This window comes from Heterocephalus glaber, unplaced genomic scaffold (assembly GCF_053883595.1).
Source record: "Heterocephalus glaber isolate CG9 unplaced genomic scaffold, H.glaber_assembly_v1.0 deba00001442, whole genome shotgun sequence".
NCBI lineage: Eukaryota > Metazoa > Chordata > Mammalia > Rodentia > Bathyergidae > Heterocephalus > Heterocephalus glaber.
The window spans coordinates 43,820,279-43,835,401 of record NW_028258296.1 but is presented as its reverse complement, the minus strand read 5'-3'; the positions used below and the strand labels follow the sequence as shown (position 1 = coordinate 43,835,401).

General features: G+C 44.8%; 1 protein-coding gene across 7 annotated transcripts in view; it reads right to left on the bottom strand.

The window, feature by feature from the left end:
- Elapor1 (endosome-lysosome associated apoptosis and autophagy regulator 1) overlaps positions 1–15,123 on the bottom strand; it is an 80,015-nt gene that overhangs the window by 3,680 nt on the left and 61,212 nt on the right. For all 7 annotated transcript variants that reach the window (XM_021265605.2, XM_004853614.4, XM_004853617.4 and 4 more), the window contains 13 exons: positions 14,436–14,613; positions 13,636–13,764; positions 13,167–13,257; positions 10,670–10,775; positions 10,280–10,417; positions 9,176–9,439; positions 7,238–7,411; positions 4,554–4,734; positions 4,124–4,220; positions 3,549–3,650; positions 2,305–2,431; positions 2,047–2,225; positions 798–963 (listed from right to left, as the gene is read on the bottom strand). In XM_021265605.2, coding sequence (XP_021121264.2) covers positions 798–963; positions 2,047–2,225; positions 2,305–2,431; positions 3,549–3,650; positions 4,124–4,220; positions 4,554–4,734; positions 7,238–7,411; positions 9,176–9,439; positions 10,280–10,417; positions 10,670–10,775; positions 13,167–13,257; positions 13,636–13,764; positions 14,436–14,613 — 1,932 coding nt within the window. The remainder of the gene's footprint in view (positions 1–797; positions 964–2,046; positions 2,226–2,304; positions 2,432–3,548; positions 3,651–4,123; positions 4,221–4,553; positions 4,735–7,237; positions 7,412–9,175; positions 9,440–10,279; positions 10,418–10,669; positions 10,776–13,166; positions 13,258–13,635; positions 13,765–14,435; positions 14,614–15,123) is intronic.

Genomic DNA, 15,123 nt, shown 5'->3' with positions numbered 1-15,123 from the left:
CATGGATGATTCAATACTCCTTCTGGAAATTAAAAGGCCCAAACAGTCCACCAAGTGGAGTGCATGTTGGGAGAGAGGAGCCTTAGGGCCCAGGGAAAAGAATACTGGGACACAGACAAGGCAGAGGCTAGAAGGTGGAAATTTCAGGTGAGGGATAGAGGAGTGGGGGAGCTGGGAGCTGAGTAGTGGTGCCTGACCAGTGCAAGGCCATTCAGTGTCCTAGGAGTTGCATCTCTCAGACCCTCCACTCTGACCTCAGTGCACTGGCCTCCTACTGCAGGGGACTACAATATTGACTATGCCCAAAGCAGGCTGTAAAAAGTGCAGGCTGGGAAGGGTAAACCCCACAATTGGCTTGTTTTGAGAAGTGAGTCTGGCCAAAGCCTACATGCTGAGGTCAGAGTAACTCGCACCCAAATTCCATTTCCACAACTAAAACCTTCTTAACTAGAAGGACAATATTCTAATTACAACCATATATTTTGTCTATTCTGCTCCTAATTTGAGAATGCTTTGTCTTGTCCTTTGTGAGTCTTGCTTACATTACTTTCCATAGAAACTGCGCATCCTGCCATGTATTCCTGCCCTTGCACACAGCTCATCTTTACCCCAATTGATTACTAATAAAAATGAGTGGCTTGGACAAACCAGCACCTTGGTCGGTTGCACTGGCATTGGTCATCCTGACACTCTGCTTTCTGTCTCTCCTAGTTCTGTCTTTTAGGTTTTTTCTCAGGCCTGTGTCATACACTGGACAGGAAACTGGAACCTAACTGCTGGGGTCTCCAGTATCCTACCTTGGAGGTAAGTGATTTGATTTTTCCAAAGAAAGACTTCTTGCTGGTAAAGGAGAGATCATCTTCCACATCTTCACCTTCCATGATGGCACAGCTATCAGCTGCTGGGAGGTCGCAATCCTTAAGAGTAGCATTCATCACTAATTTGGAGTACTTGTATTCAAGTCTGTGAAATGAGGATGGAAAGACAAGACTCAGAATTTGGGAATAAGGAGGAAAAAAAGAGAGAGGCTGGTTTATAAACAGATTCTTCCACATCGTGGGTAAGGAAACTGAAGCATAACAAAATGGTATTAGGGCTGGGCATGCAGGAGTAGTTTTGGCTGCCAGTTCAGTGATCTTTTTTCTTTAAGGCTGGCTGTTTTTGTGATTTCATAACTTGATGGATGTATTGAAATCATAAAGTCATTATTTGCATTTTTTATTTTATTTTTTCAGTATGGGGAATTGAATCAGGACCTCACATGTGCTAGGTAAGAGCTCCACCACTAAGCTACATCCCAAGCCCCTTTTTAACTTTTACTTTGCAACAAGGTCTTGCTGTGTTGCCCTCACTGGCCCTGAACTTGCAGTCCTCCTGCCTCACCCTCCTGAGTAAATGGGATTACAGGCATATGTCTCCATGCCTGACTAACAAACTCTTCTTCCTCTTCCTGATGCTCCTCTTTCTCCTACTTCTCCTCCTCCTTCTGAAGGAGATTGAACCTGGAGCCCTGTACAGACTAGACAAGGGCTCTACCACTGAGCTATATCCCTGGGCTACATCTACCACTAAGCTACATCCCAATACAGCCCTGTATGGTTACACTGGCCTGGAACTCTCCATCCTTCCACCTCCTCAGCCTCCAAAGTGTTGGAGGAACCTAACCCTTGATTGGAGGAATCTCTTTTTCTCTCTCTCTCTCCCTCCCCCCCTTCCCTCTCTGATGCTGGGGACTGAACCAGTTTCTTGCATGCTAGGCAAGCCCTCTACCACAAAACTACACTCCCAGCTGAAGAATATTCTTTTCTTTTTTTTCTTTTATTTTCTGAATGTAACAGTCATTTATACACTGCCACATGGTGCCATCCCTGCTCAGCAGTGAGGATAACCAGAGCATACAGTGGATAAGTGGTACAACAAGCCTCCAGCCAGAGTCACAGGGTCTGTGGCCAACTCCAGAGAAATGCCCCATAAACTTCTACTTTCAGATGTTCTCCCTGTTCAATGATCCAACCCCACCCATCCTCCCAATACCCCACCAGGTACTTTTGATTCTTTTTCCAAAAGTAGCAGGTCAGGACAGTGAGTAGGATGGCACTACAGGTGCCTGCAGAGATGCCCATTTCCAGCCAGAAATCTATCGTTTTGCAGAGGGTGACAATCTGCTCAGGTAGGGAGATGCCACCAGAGCATATCTTCGGTTCTCGCCATACGTAAGTGCTCTTCTGTTGGGAAGAAAAACAAGGAACTCAAAGTTCATATCCTTTTCTCTCCTAGGAAGTCCCCAATCAGAGGGCAACCTACCTGGATCCCAGACACACAGCTGCTGACGAAAGTGTGGTAGTCAGCATCCGAGCAAAGCGGACAAGCAGCCATGCTCTCCCACAGGAAGTGGAAGTTACAGCCATCACAGGTCCCATCAGAACACGTGCTAGCAAAGCAGAAAGGAGAGCTCACTTGCCTGACAAGGGAGGAAGATCTGGCTAGAGCCTTATTGCTTTTATTGCTTGCCTGATTCATCTTCTCTCTGCCCAAAATGTTCCACAGGATCCTCCCAACTAGTTCTTAACTCAATTTCCCTGACTTTCTTCCTGCTTATGTTTTTTGTTGACATCAGATGAGAGCTAATGTAGGTGTTGGAGCTTTAGCATGGCTGCCTGTCAGCCCCTCAGAGGATCCTGTCCTCCCTGTGGACCTGTGACTTTTTCAATACCCACTTTGATACAGCTTCCTGGGGGTGGGATTGGAGTTAAGGTGGAGTTCAGGAAGGATGTCTGCTTTGCATTTTACTGTGATGTTTACAATGGCAAGAATAGTAATTTTATGCTCTGACACCACTGCTGGATCAAGATGCCCTGCTTTGTTCCTCAGCTCCCTGATCATTGGTTTCCAAGCAGCATTTCCCAAACTGTGCTCCTCAAAGTACCAGTGCCCATCAAGGTGTTAGTTGGCATTATGTGGGAATTAAAAGAGGGAGCATTATTCTGTGGTCTATTCATTTGAAAGTTCTTGATCTAGTGCACTGAGCTATTAAACTCATAATTGGGCCTCTATCCTAAGAGATTTCTAGGGTCCCTAAACATTTACTAATCTTGATAATGGCCTCTAGCCTCCAAGAGAATTCCTAAAGTCTCATTGTTTCATTTAGCTTTTACAATAATTCTCTGAGGGAACTTAATATTATGCCCACTTCACAGGTAAGAAAAAAAGAACCCTAGAGACTATGAGAATTGAATCTATGTTAACATAGCTATAAATGGAGCTGCTGATGAAATCTGGCTGACAGACAAGGTTGTTAGCCACCATGCTATGCTGCTGCCACCATAATGGTCTGGGGATGTGAAGGAAGCTTTGCTTCTTCCTTTGCTCCCATTCTTCCTATCTGAAGATGGAGGATTTGGGGCTGTGACACTACTCCCAAGAATCCATTAATGAACCTCAAACTATTTGTCTGTTCTGCCCTTTTTCAGTAATCTCTGGCTCTTAAGATGGAAGAAGACCAGTGAAGGAAGACTATGGCCTTAGCCACAACCTTTTGTAAGGATTACCGTGGAAGTGACAGGCTTCCAGGAGCAATTTTCAGTGGATTGCATCTGAGGCGGACGGTGGCTGATCTTCCAGAACTGCAGGACTGGGTCACATCATTGGATCTGCAGAGAAAGCCAGCCCCATGGGGGGAAATATCCCCCCATTGTGTTATTAGGGAGCCATTAAGTGAAGTCAACATGGAATAATTCCCTCTCTGGGCAAGTCAGGACTTGGACCCGACCCTGACACACAGTCTTTGGTCTATTTATGGAGAGAGGGATGGGACAATCTAGTGAAGGAGGAAGAGCACTGACCAAGGAGAGGCAAGGCTAGTAGACAGTGGGGCTTTCTTAGATGGGAAAGAAGTCTGTGTAGATCTTCTAGTATTTCTCCTGCCTCCAGGGCAGACCTGTCCCAGTAATAAACAAGCAGCTGGGATAAGAGAACAACCAGCCTTTACTCATGACTGAGCAGATCTGCTAGACCTCAGACATGTTCTAGCTTGATAGTGGGATGTGGCTAGAGGGAGGGATCTGATAGAAACTGAGGAAGAGTCCTAGGTTTCACTTGCATTAGGCTGGCCTCTCGTCTTCACCTAAAAAAGAAGATCACGTCTGGTATCCCCAAGGTCTCCGGGGGGAAAAGTTCAGCTGGGGAGGTGATTCCATCCAGAGTCATATCTGTTGATATCCCTGCAGAAGTAGAGCTCCCAATTAGTTCTCAGTAGTAGTGTTAGCTAGAAACTGCTACAATTCTTCCACTACCTGTCAACATCCAAGCTTACTTCATCTCATCATGTCCCTGAATGGCTCATGAAAAAGCAAACCAAAGGTTTATCAAAGGCGCCTGGGGCGCTGGACTCACAAGATGGAACAGGAAACAGAAATCTGGAGTAGGGCTCCTGATAAAGGCTTCCTGGCCTGGCAGTCTCACTTTCTTACACACACACACACACACACACACACACACACACACACACGCGCGCGCGCGCACTCAAATGAGCTTGGAGCAGCTGGGTTACTCACCAACAAGTCGGTCAGCAAGGCTGACAGGCTGCGAGGATACCCTGGTCTTGTACCCTGTCACCTCTGAGGGGATGATGATGGACTGGCAGATGTAGGCTGTGATGGATTTGGAGAAACCCGACTCACCCTCAGAGATCCTGAGGTCAGTGACATTGTTGGTGCACACGGACATTTTCTTACCCTGATTGGGGATGGGGCAGAGAGACAATGTAGTTAGAAGCAAATGGTCACCGAGGAATTTCCAAAAAGGAGTCATTTTTTTCACATCTAAAAGTTTAGCCTTCCAATGGTATGTTACAATGGAATGATTCATCCCACATCTAATGACAAAACATTTACATTTTTATAAAAAGCTAAAAATAAAGCCTATGTGTCCTGGCTTTTGGAACTCTTGTTCGAGGGTCCCCAACACTTTTTAACTTCCTTGAAGTCACCTGTGAATTCTCTATGAGGAAAGTTGTGAGGCTGCAGTTCTAATCTACCAGCCCCACAGTTAAGGGTTCTTTGTCTTAATTCATTTTTTAAACAGAAAATGAAACATGTAACTCATCTCAGAAGCCAGTGAAATTTATTTGAACATCTGACCTGATTCACATTCCTTCTGTGTCTCCCCCAGTGCTGTGATTCTACCATGTTTATTTCAGAAGCACTTTCCAGACAGAGACTTCTAGGGGTTAAAACAGACCCTGTGACTAGTTCTCTGACATTGAGGGCAGTTAGAGCCCTTTCAAACTCAGGACCTTGCACTTGCCAGGCAGGTACGGTGCCACTGAGCTACATCCCCAGCCCCTTTTCCATTTTTAAAAGAAGACATACAGGGCCAGGGATGTAGCTCAGTGGCACCGTGCCTGCCTGCCAAGTGGGAGGCCCTGAATTCCATTCCTGGTTGGGGTGAGGGGTGGGGAGGAGTTTGCTTCTCCTCCAGTCTTTAACAATCACACCGTGTAGAAATCACACCATGTAGAAATCTGGAAGAAGGTAGGAACTGACTTTCTATGATAGAGAAAATATTTGTCCCTTCAAGAATGTTAAGCTTATGGAATGTCAATATATAACTTGTTTGCTAATATCAATATTATTGATTGTTGTTCAATATTTTAAATTTAGGTGGCCTAAGTATTTAAAGCATAACATTTTTTGGTGTTACAAATTTTATTGAAAATGGAGCTAAATCTGGCATCTATTCACTTCTTCTAGATTTCTGTAGATGAAGAACTTAAGAACAGAAAGAAACTGTACATTATAATAAAATAAGTCTTTGAACTGAAGACCTGTAGTGTGACCATACACAGTATTTCTGAAAAGATCAAAGGAGCCCAAAAAGCAAATAAGACACAATACCCCAAATTTCCTACCTTCACCTCTCTCCTAACTCCCTGAATGGAATTTTCACTACAAAGGGCTTATTTTCATCAGTCTTCTTTTCTGAGTTACCTCTACTTGTTACTTCTGAGGATTCATTTTAAACCTTCAAAGACTTTTAAAAATAAGGCAGACACCCATATCTAATCTTTTATAAATTCCTTTATTCCTTGGCAGTTCTCTGCAGAAGCACACCAATGCTTTTGTGTGCTCAGAAGGGTGGCAGCTGCGTGATGTAGAGCCACAGATTCAACATCTTAGAGCAGTGGTGGCAAAGCTATGGCATGTGTGCCATACCTGGTTGTTTGTTTCACTGAATGCTAAAAGGTTTGGCATCACTGTCCTAGATGCTGTCTATCTTGTTCATTGGAAGTGAGCTTTCCAAACTTCCCATTGTTGATCACGGCTCATATAATTAGTCACTTGCAGCCGTGATGGGAACACCTACATTTCTCCCTAGGGATTTTGGATCCAAAATATTTGCAGGAGCATGAAATGGCTGATGGTGACATTCTTTCTCATAGAATCGTGGTATTTTCTTTTCTACTGTCAGCAAAGATACACGAAGATGAACTAAAGACCATTTATTTTATCCAGCCTCTAGAAAACAAGTGACAAATATACTGATTTCTGAAGCCCACTTTTTTTTTTTTTTAAATGAGATGGGGTCTCACTGGGCTACCAGGCTGACCCAGGATGATAGGTGAATGCCACCATGCCTGGCTCTTCCTGGTCTTTTATTTTTTTGTTTTTGAGACAGAGTCTCACTGCATAGTTCATGCTGGCCTCGAACTCACTATGTAGCCCAGGCTGGCATTGAATTTGCTGTGATCCTCCTGCCTCAGCTTCCCAGGTGCTGGGATTATAGGTGCACACCACCTTCCTGGTCTTTTATATACAAATTGAAGATCTCTTATCTGAAAAGCTTGAAACCAGAAGTATTTCAGTTTTCAGATTTTTTTGGGGGGGGGTATTTTCATAGATTTTAACAGTTGAATAAATCTAATCTGAAAATCCAAAATCCAACATGCTCTAAAATCTGAGCACCCCTACAGATCCCCAACAAATAATCATTTTGGGGGGGAAATTTTCCAGAAACACCTTGTTTTAAGCATTTTTATTCTCCTAAACATTTATCATCTAGGTTATCTAATTTTAGGATAAAAAGTCCTCAGGGAGCATTAAAATCATTTTTAAAACCTTTAACCTCCTCAATCCCTTGTTGCTTGAAGGATTTTGCGTTCCTCCCTCCTATGTCCATCTTTGGCTTCAGAGCCACTGGCCTTCCTTTTCAATTCTCACTATCAGCTTGAGCGCCCTACCTGGTTTCCGCAGAGACTCAGGGTAAAGTGATGGAAATACTTCCGCCCTTTTGAAGTGAAGCTCGGCGCTCCAGCCAGAGAGACAGTGGCTGCCAAAGCCGAGAAGTTGTAGTTGAAGATCCTGGATGGGGTGATGCGTGCAAGGGTGCAATCGTTGTAGCAGAGAGAGTGGATCTGGGGAAAGAGGGATCTGGTGAGGTCAGCTGGACATGCTGGGCCTTGAGGGGAAACAGCAAAGAGTAGCAGACTTTCTCCCACCCCAATCCAGCCCAAATGGGGTGAAAGAGGAGGGAGAAAGGATTTGCATTAAAAAGAAGTGAACCAAGCAATATAGAGATTTATGTGTTGCTCGTCATTCGGTACTGGCACATGTGTGATGTACGAGCCTGACGGAAGGGTTCTTACATGTAGCCTAGCTGTAGCTATCACAAGGGACTCTGCCAGCATCACCAGCTTCGCCACTCCTTTATGCAAAAAGTGCTACTACTAGGACATCTGCTCAGCAAGTGCCCCGTTCAACCTTGGACTGACACCGCTCTTGTTATTAATCATGGTGGCCAAGGATCACTGCTTTCAAATATCTGATGTGATCCTCTTTATTTTTGTCTGAAAACTCTTTCTTGTCTCAAACTCTTGGAATATACCCTTAGTTTACTATGGTATGCATATTCCCATTGTGATTTCTCATATTTCCAAACAAATATTAGTATTCTTTGCAAAATCTCTCTTTGATTTTTTTCAGTGCTGAGAACTGAACCCAGAGCCTCATGCATGTTAGGCAAGCACTCTGCATCCCATCCATCCCCAGCCTCTGCCCTTTCTTACTTTCAAGTAGACAGTGAGGCATTAACTAAATTAAGGATGTTCAGGATGGCAAGAAAGAAACTAATTTCCCCCCTGATGTACCAGTCCCCCCGCCATCTAAAATTCATGGAACCCTGCTGCTTCTTTTTCCTCAGGTTCTCTGTGGGAAACAACTCCGAATTGGGCTTTACCCCCCTCCCCCATCCCTGTTTTAGGGTTCCCGTGAAGTGGCAGTCTTACTGTTATTCCCTCCCATAGCAGCAGAGGGAGCTCCAGGGGAAGATGGCTGTGGCAAAGGTCCAGGGTACCCAAAAGAGGTTGTCAAAGGTTTGTAGAATTGGCACACTTATTACACAGCTAATCTGAGCAGATTTGCAGAGAATACAACTTTTGGTGGGAGGCTAAGACAGGGTCTCACTGTGTAGTTCAGGCTGGCCTTGAACTCGCTATGTAGTCCAGATTGGCCTTGAACTCGAGGTGATCCTCCCACCTCAGACTCCCGAGTTCTGGGATTACAGGCATTTGCCAGCATGCCTGAGAACATAACATCTTATAGATGTATATCTGTGTGACTGTGATCAGTAAAATGCAAATTCATTTAGAACCATTAATGAGTATCTAAGAGCTTTTAGTCATATGTACTTTCTCAACTATATATGGAAGAAAAAGTACTGTTTTTCTACATTAGAGAGGAATTTGGATATCTGTAAAGCTGAGAAGCCACTGGGGTAGAAGAAAGAAATGCCAGGTATGTCCCAGCAAAAGTTGGATTACCTTCCCAAAGGAGAGGGGACAAACTCATGATAACAGGTTGGACTGGACTAGGCTGAGTTTGAGCCACTATTCTTTCCTTTTGTGTCTCTCTACAGACACCAAATAACCCTCTGGTCCAGACTGGTCACTGATCTCCCTTACTATCAACTGAAGACGAGATTTGTCCATGACTGAGGGAAATCTTACCCTACTGTTAAGAACTCATCACCCATGGCCAGGGACTCTAGGAAGCCAATCTAGATGCATGCTAGGGGGAGCACTTGGGGATCAGCCCTTCAAGAACCCCATCCAGGACCCAGCACCCTCTGAGCCATCCAACTAGGAGGGCCAAAGTTAGGATGCATGACAGGCTGTTGGCACCTTGTTGCTCTTGGTCCCTGGACCACAGGGCATGCAAGCCTGGATACCATAAGGCTGGTGAGCTTTCAGGACTGTATTAGGGGGACAGGGATGGCAGGTTCCAGAATTTCGGTTGATGTAGTAACCAGCAGGACAAGAAGTGCAGGAGGAGCCCATGTCAGAGGCTTCCAGGGCACAGGGGAGGCAATAGGAGGCCACACCATCAATGACATTCGTGATATTGATGGAGTAGATCTTGGCAACATCATTGGTGTACTTTCTGCCCTGGAGACAAGGAAAAAAGAGGGGAGAGGGGAGAGGCCTGAGTTAGCAGCAACAGTGGAAATAGCAAAGTACTTAATGTTTTATCCTGTGGCACTTGAGAAAAATCTGAGAAGCAGCTTTTTTTTTAATCACTTAGCAATAGCTCTTTATGAGCATTCTGTGCAATTTTAAAGCAAAACTGACTCAATTTTAAGTTACGTTAGAAATATTAAGTACAGGGCTGGGGATTTAGCTCAGTGGTTCCGCTGCCTGCCTCGCAAGCGCAAGGTCCCGAGTTCGATCCTTGGTACCAAAAACAAAACAAAACATATTAAGTACAGCAGGAAAATATGCAGTAGATACATTTATATGAAAAAAGCAAGACTTTTCTTAGTAAAGGGGGAAAATATGTATTTGTCAAGAAATAAAGACTATATTGGAGGTACTCCAGATATTAACTAGGCTATCTCTGGTTATTAAGATTTGACAGATTTTATTTCTTTTTATTTATATCTATTTTATTTTCCAAGTTTTCTGTAATAAACCTGTATTACTTTGAATTAAGAAAACAAGAGCTATTATTACTAAAAACAACAGGTCTGACTTCACCATGGGCTGGGATTGCAAGGATAGCAAGATGACTAAAGGGACTCATACTGTCGTCCTCCCTGGAGATCTTTTAGACAAGGCTGGATGATTCTCGGAGGGCTACAGCTAGACAGTTCTCTGCTGGACTCCTTAAGATCCTTCCAACCCCTGCATTCTAAAGCTTGGACTCATACACGAGCTCATGACAGTAGTCCTCCTGGTTCAAATGGTTCCTTCTGGAAGTTGAGGGTCTGTGGAAGAGGAGCGACTCACTGTGTCATGAAGTGTGGTCCTCTGGAAGGCCCAGGTGAAGCTCATGGTGGAATTCTCCTCAATGATGTAGGTGTAGGACTGTTTGCCTTTGGAACCTTTCCATGTCTCCACGGGGGTGTTGGTCCTTGAAGTCATGCCCTGAACCCAGGACAGACAAGTGAGGAAGGCATGATGGCTGGAGGGGTTGGGGATACCTATCCTACTGCCATTCTGCAGGCCATCACAGTTGGTAAGACCCATGTGAAACTGTGAGGTTCCCGAAGGTCACTCCAGGCCCTCCTTCTGTCAAATCACTATGAGCAGGTACCCATTGTGTTGACTGACCACTGGGACAGTTGGAGCCAACCCTTCCCTGGAAGCCCCATAGCCAGCAAAGAAAGGAAAACCTACCACCATGAAGTAGAGCTCACAGTTCACAGAACAGATGGTTTCAAAGATAAATGTGATCCTGGCCACCTCTTTATTCTCTGTGTCTGCCATCACTGACTGTGGGGGTCTGTGTGGGCAGAAATTAAAGATCAGTTCTGGAGGCCAGGCAGTGCTTGCTTAAAAAGTCCAGATACCAGCAAGGGGTCACCTAGGGACAAGATTAAGTTCTGAGTATGTTGGAAAGAGTATAGACTAAGTTCAGTTCTCCCACCCAAGCTATGTGAGCTTGCCCTAGCCAAACTAATTTCTTCAGTTGTAAAACAGAAGTTATTGTAGTGAGAGCCAAAGCCATAACAAATGTGGGCATGCTTTATGAAACCCAGAGGTGGTCTGCTGACCAGTGGCATCACCAGCCCTGGGAGTTAATTAGAAATGCAAACCCTTAGGCCCTCCCCAGGCCACTGAATCAGAATTTGCACATTACCAGGATTCCCAGGAAGTCTGTATTCTCATTAAAATTGGAGAAGCACCACTGTCATAGGATGCAAACTATCTACATTTACTCAGCTTTGTCTGGCTTAAATGAGCCAAACTTTCAGTGTCTTCAGCCAGTGTCTCCCATTCATCTTTCTTCTGAGAAAGCAAGAGCCATGTCCAAGTGGGCTAGGGTTGGGAGTGAGGCAGCACTTTACATTAATGTTACAGTTGTGATAAATCCCTTCCAAAAGCCATGTGTTAAAGGCTTGATCCCTAGCCCATGGCACTGTTCGAAAGTGGTAGAGCCTTAAAGGGGTAAAGTCTCATGGGAAGAACGTAGGTCACTGGAGTACACCCTCTCTTTCCTTTTGCTTCCTTGATGCCATGAAGTGAGCAGTTTGCTCCATCATGTGCTCCCCACCATGATATGTTGCCTCACCACAGGCCCAAAGCAAACGAGCCAACTGATCAAGGACAGGAACTGTGAGCCAAAATATTTTCTCTCTTTTTTTCTTTCCTTTTTTTTGGTACCGGGGATTGAACTCATGTCCTTGCGCTTGCACAGCAGGCAGCGAAACCACTAAGCTAAATCCCCAGCCCAATATTTTCTCTCTTAAATTGGTGCTTTCAAGCATTTTCTTACAGTAACAGAGCTAACATATGGTAATCAGATTTGCAAATTTGAAAATACTTTTTGGAATGTTACTCCATAAAGCCGAAAGTTTGCTCATTTTTCAAGCACAGGATCTCTCTGGCCTACACTAAGTAATGTGGGTTAAGGAAAGAGAAAACTAATACTTTCTGAACAACTGCCATTGGCTGAGCACCATCCCAGGGATAAAAAGCAGGGGCTTCCAAGGCAAGATGGAGAAGTCAACTTGGCAATAGGGAAGCACACTCAGTGGTTCTTCTCATCTTTAAAGGATTCACAGCAGAAGAGTTCATTTTTGTTTTAGAAATCCATTTGTGGCTTTTCTTTTCTTTTTTGTTTTTGGTACCGGGGATCAAATTCAGGACCTTGTGCTTGTGAGGCAGGTGGCAGAACCACTGAGCTAAACCCCCAGCCCTGGTTTTTTGTTTTTTGAGACAAGATCTCTCTATGTAATTCAGACTGGCCATGAACTCACTATGTAGCCCAGGCTGGCCTCAAACCCATAGTGATCCTCCTGCCTGAGTCTCCTGCATGCTGAGATTATAGATGTGCACCAACATGCCTAGCTATGGCTTTTCTTTGGGCTTTAGCTATTTGCCTGGATCCTGAGGAGCTTCAGTTCTTAAGTCCCCTCTACACAGTTGTGCTAACTAATGAGCTGGAAGAATCATTACAACCTGAGCTAGTCTTGCATAACAGATTGATGTTACAGACCGGGACCCTGAGGCCTGGAAAGCCAAAGTGATTTTCCCAAGTTTACAAGGCCACTAAGTGGCAGTTCAGCTGTTCAAGTGCTCTGTCTTCTAATCCAGTGCTCTTTTCATTATATCATACTATCTGGAGCTTTTTAGTTTGTTAAGTTTTTAATTTTTTTCTTTAAAAAAACTTTTTTTGTGGTGCTAGTGTTAAACCTGGGGCCTCTCACATCCTAGTCAAACATTTTAGCACTGAACTACAACCCCAACTTTTTTTTCTTAATGGCAAACAAATTGCTTATGGTCCTATCCTGTCCTTAGGCTATAGGGACACATATAACATAAGAAAAATCCTTCTCAATCTTCTTGCCCCAAGTAAAGATGAATTGTAGATACATCTGGCTCTATTTTTTAAAGGCTTTAAAAATCCTTTTTGATGTCGCCTTTCAATGGGAGAAACTAGATGGGATGAGAGAGCAATAGGAAAATCAGCATGGGCAGCAACTAAGAAAATGTGTTAGCCTCGAGGTCAACCAAGTCAAACCATCACTGTGCCCTCCTCTGCTCTGTAAGGGTATCTGAAATGAAGTGGAATCCAACTCCAGAAACCCTCTCCTTGAAAACATTCTGAGGTATGTGGGACTTGGATATGGCCAAGTTGGCATGGGTTTCCCCTTGGCTTTGTATTCCTCACCTAAATCCTGGCACAACTAGAGTGAGAATCATGAAGTCGTTGTCGGAGACTCCAATAGCTGTGTATATGTGATCTCCAGCCACCTCCCAGCCTGGAAAAAGAGAGGGGATTGTTAATGATCTTGTGCTCTTGGGCGCAAGACAAATGCGCGTGAGATGACACTCTGGAAGGGAGATACGGTGCTGTTCTTTGAGGCATCCAGAGCTTGTTGAGTGAGCAGGAAGGTACTCACTCATCCTGTTACTGTGGTCAAAGGCTGAAGCTCTCAGAAAAAGACCTTTGGGGGCACATGCATACTGTTGCTAGCTCCGTTTCTCTCTGAAACAAACTTTGGCAGAATATATGCCCATAGGAGTAGAACTTTCAAGGAAATGTATGATGTGGTTAGCTTATTTTTCTCAGGCATCACTATTATAAAGAAACATGAACTTGGAAGAACTCCTGTGGGAGTGCAGGAAGAGGCAATTACCCGTCAGGCCTTTGTACTCAAAGTTGATCCCACTGAGGACAGTCGTCTCCATGTTTGCAGGCATCATGTTCCACCATTTGTATTCATATCCCAGGACAGGTTCTGTTCCAGCTGGGCAATGGGTACAATCTGGGGAAACCAGAAGATCCATCTTTAGCGGGGAGGGTACAACTACTCTGCCTGATGCTGGTGTTACACAGACAAGTGGTAGCCAAAGGAGAGTGGTTGCTGAGCATTATTGTGCGCAGTTACGTCCAACTGACTCCAAAACATTCTGACAACATGCTCAGGGCATAAACGCGGACCCTTCATTCCAATATTCCAACCATCTTCCTTGACCACCAAAATTTTCATTGCAAAACTTAGATACATCTACTCTGACACATACAGTTCACATTATTGTCACATTGTTATGAAATGCTATATGTACACATATGCCCTAGTCCCGTTTTTGCAACATGGCTTATAGGTTCTGACTATGTCCAGCTGGTCACCTCAGTCTCACCCCCAGACTTTCTAGTTGGCATCTCTGCCACATACCGGAAGCCTCTTTTGTGAGGATTCAGTCCCTTCAGGCCTAAGTCATATTTGCAAATGCAGTGAAGAGGACCCTGACCAATAGCCCGGGCTACCCCTGACCTCTCTACTCCTGAACTTGGACCCCAGAGGTGGCTCACTCTTTACTGCCTCCCTTGGAAGGGCAGAATCTGTGTTCAGTTGCTTCTCACTGTCCACACGACCCACCCATATGGTGGATATGAGGATCAATATGATAGGGCAACAGGGCAGAAGGGATTTACCAGAGCCGTTGGAGTAAGTGCCGTAAGGACAGGGCTCACAGGTGCTGTTGCTGGTCTTGAAGAAGCCTGGATTGCAGGGTGGGCAGTGGGTCTTCACATCAGAGGCAGGGAGCTTCACTGCCCCTTCCATGTCCTCGTCACAGATTTTGGGCTGGGCCCATTTGTACATGAGCTGCGTCTGTAGGAATGAACAAGCACAGCCCAACATGCATGGGGTTTAGCACATATTCAGGACCCCAACTTGTGAATGTAAGGGTGAGGGTGAGCAGGAGGGATCCTGGGGCATAATGACAGTGCCACCAGGGTGGCAGACTTTGTTTTGGTCACTGATGTACCTCAAGCATCTAGGCCAGCACCGAACATATGCTTGTGCTTAGTAACTGCTGAACATAGGCTGACTGGCTGAGGAAGAATGCATCTAATGGGGATTCTGTGACAGAGAGGATGGGGAACCAGTTGTCTTCAGAAAAAGCTCTGATTCCACCGTGGAATCTTACTGCCACCAAGGTCACTGGAAAAGCAGTTGGCGAAAACCCCAGAACACAAAGCAGCATGGAATAGAGGGACTTACAAAACCCTTAGGGAAAGATGGGTGGCTGAGATGTTCTAATTTTCCAAGTGGTGTATTCTTTACTCTTTCATTTCATGAGTACACATTTATAGGAAGTCCAAAACATCTATGTGCCAA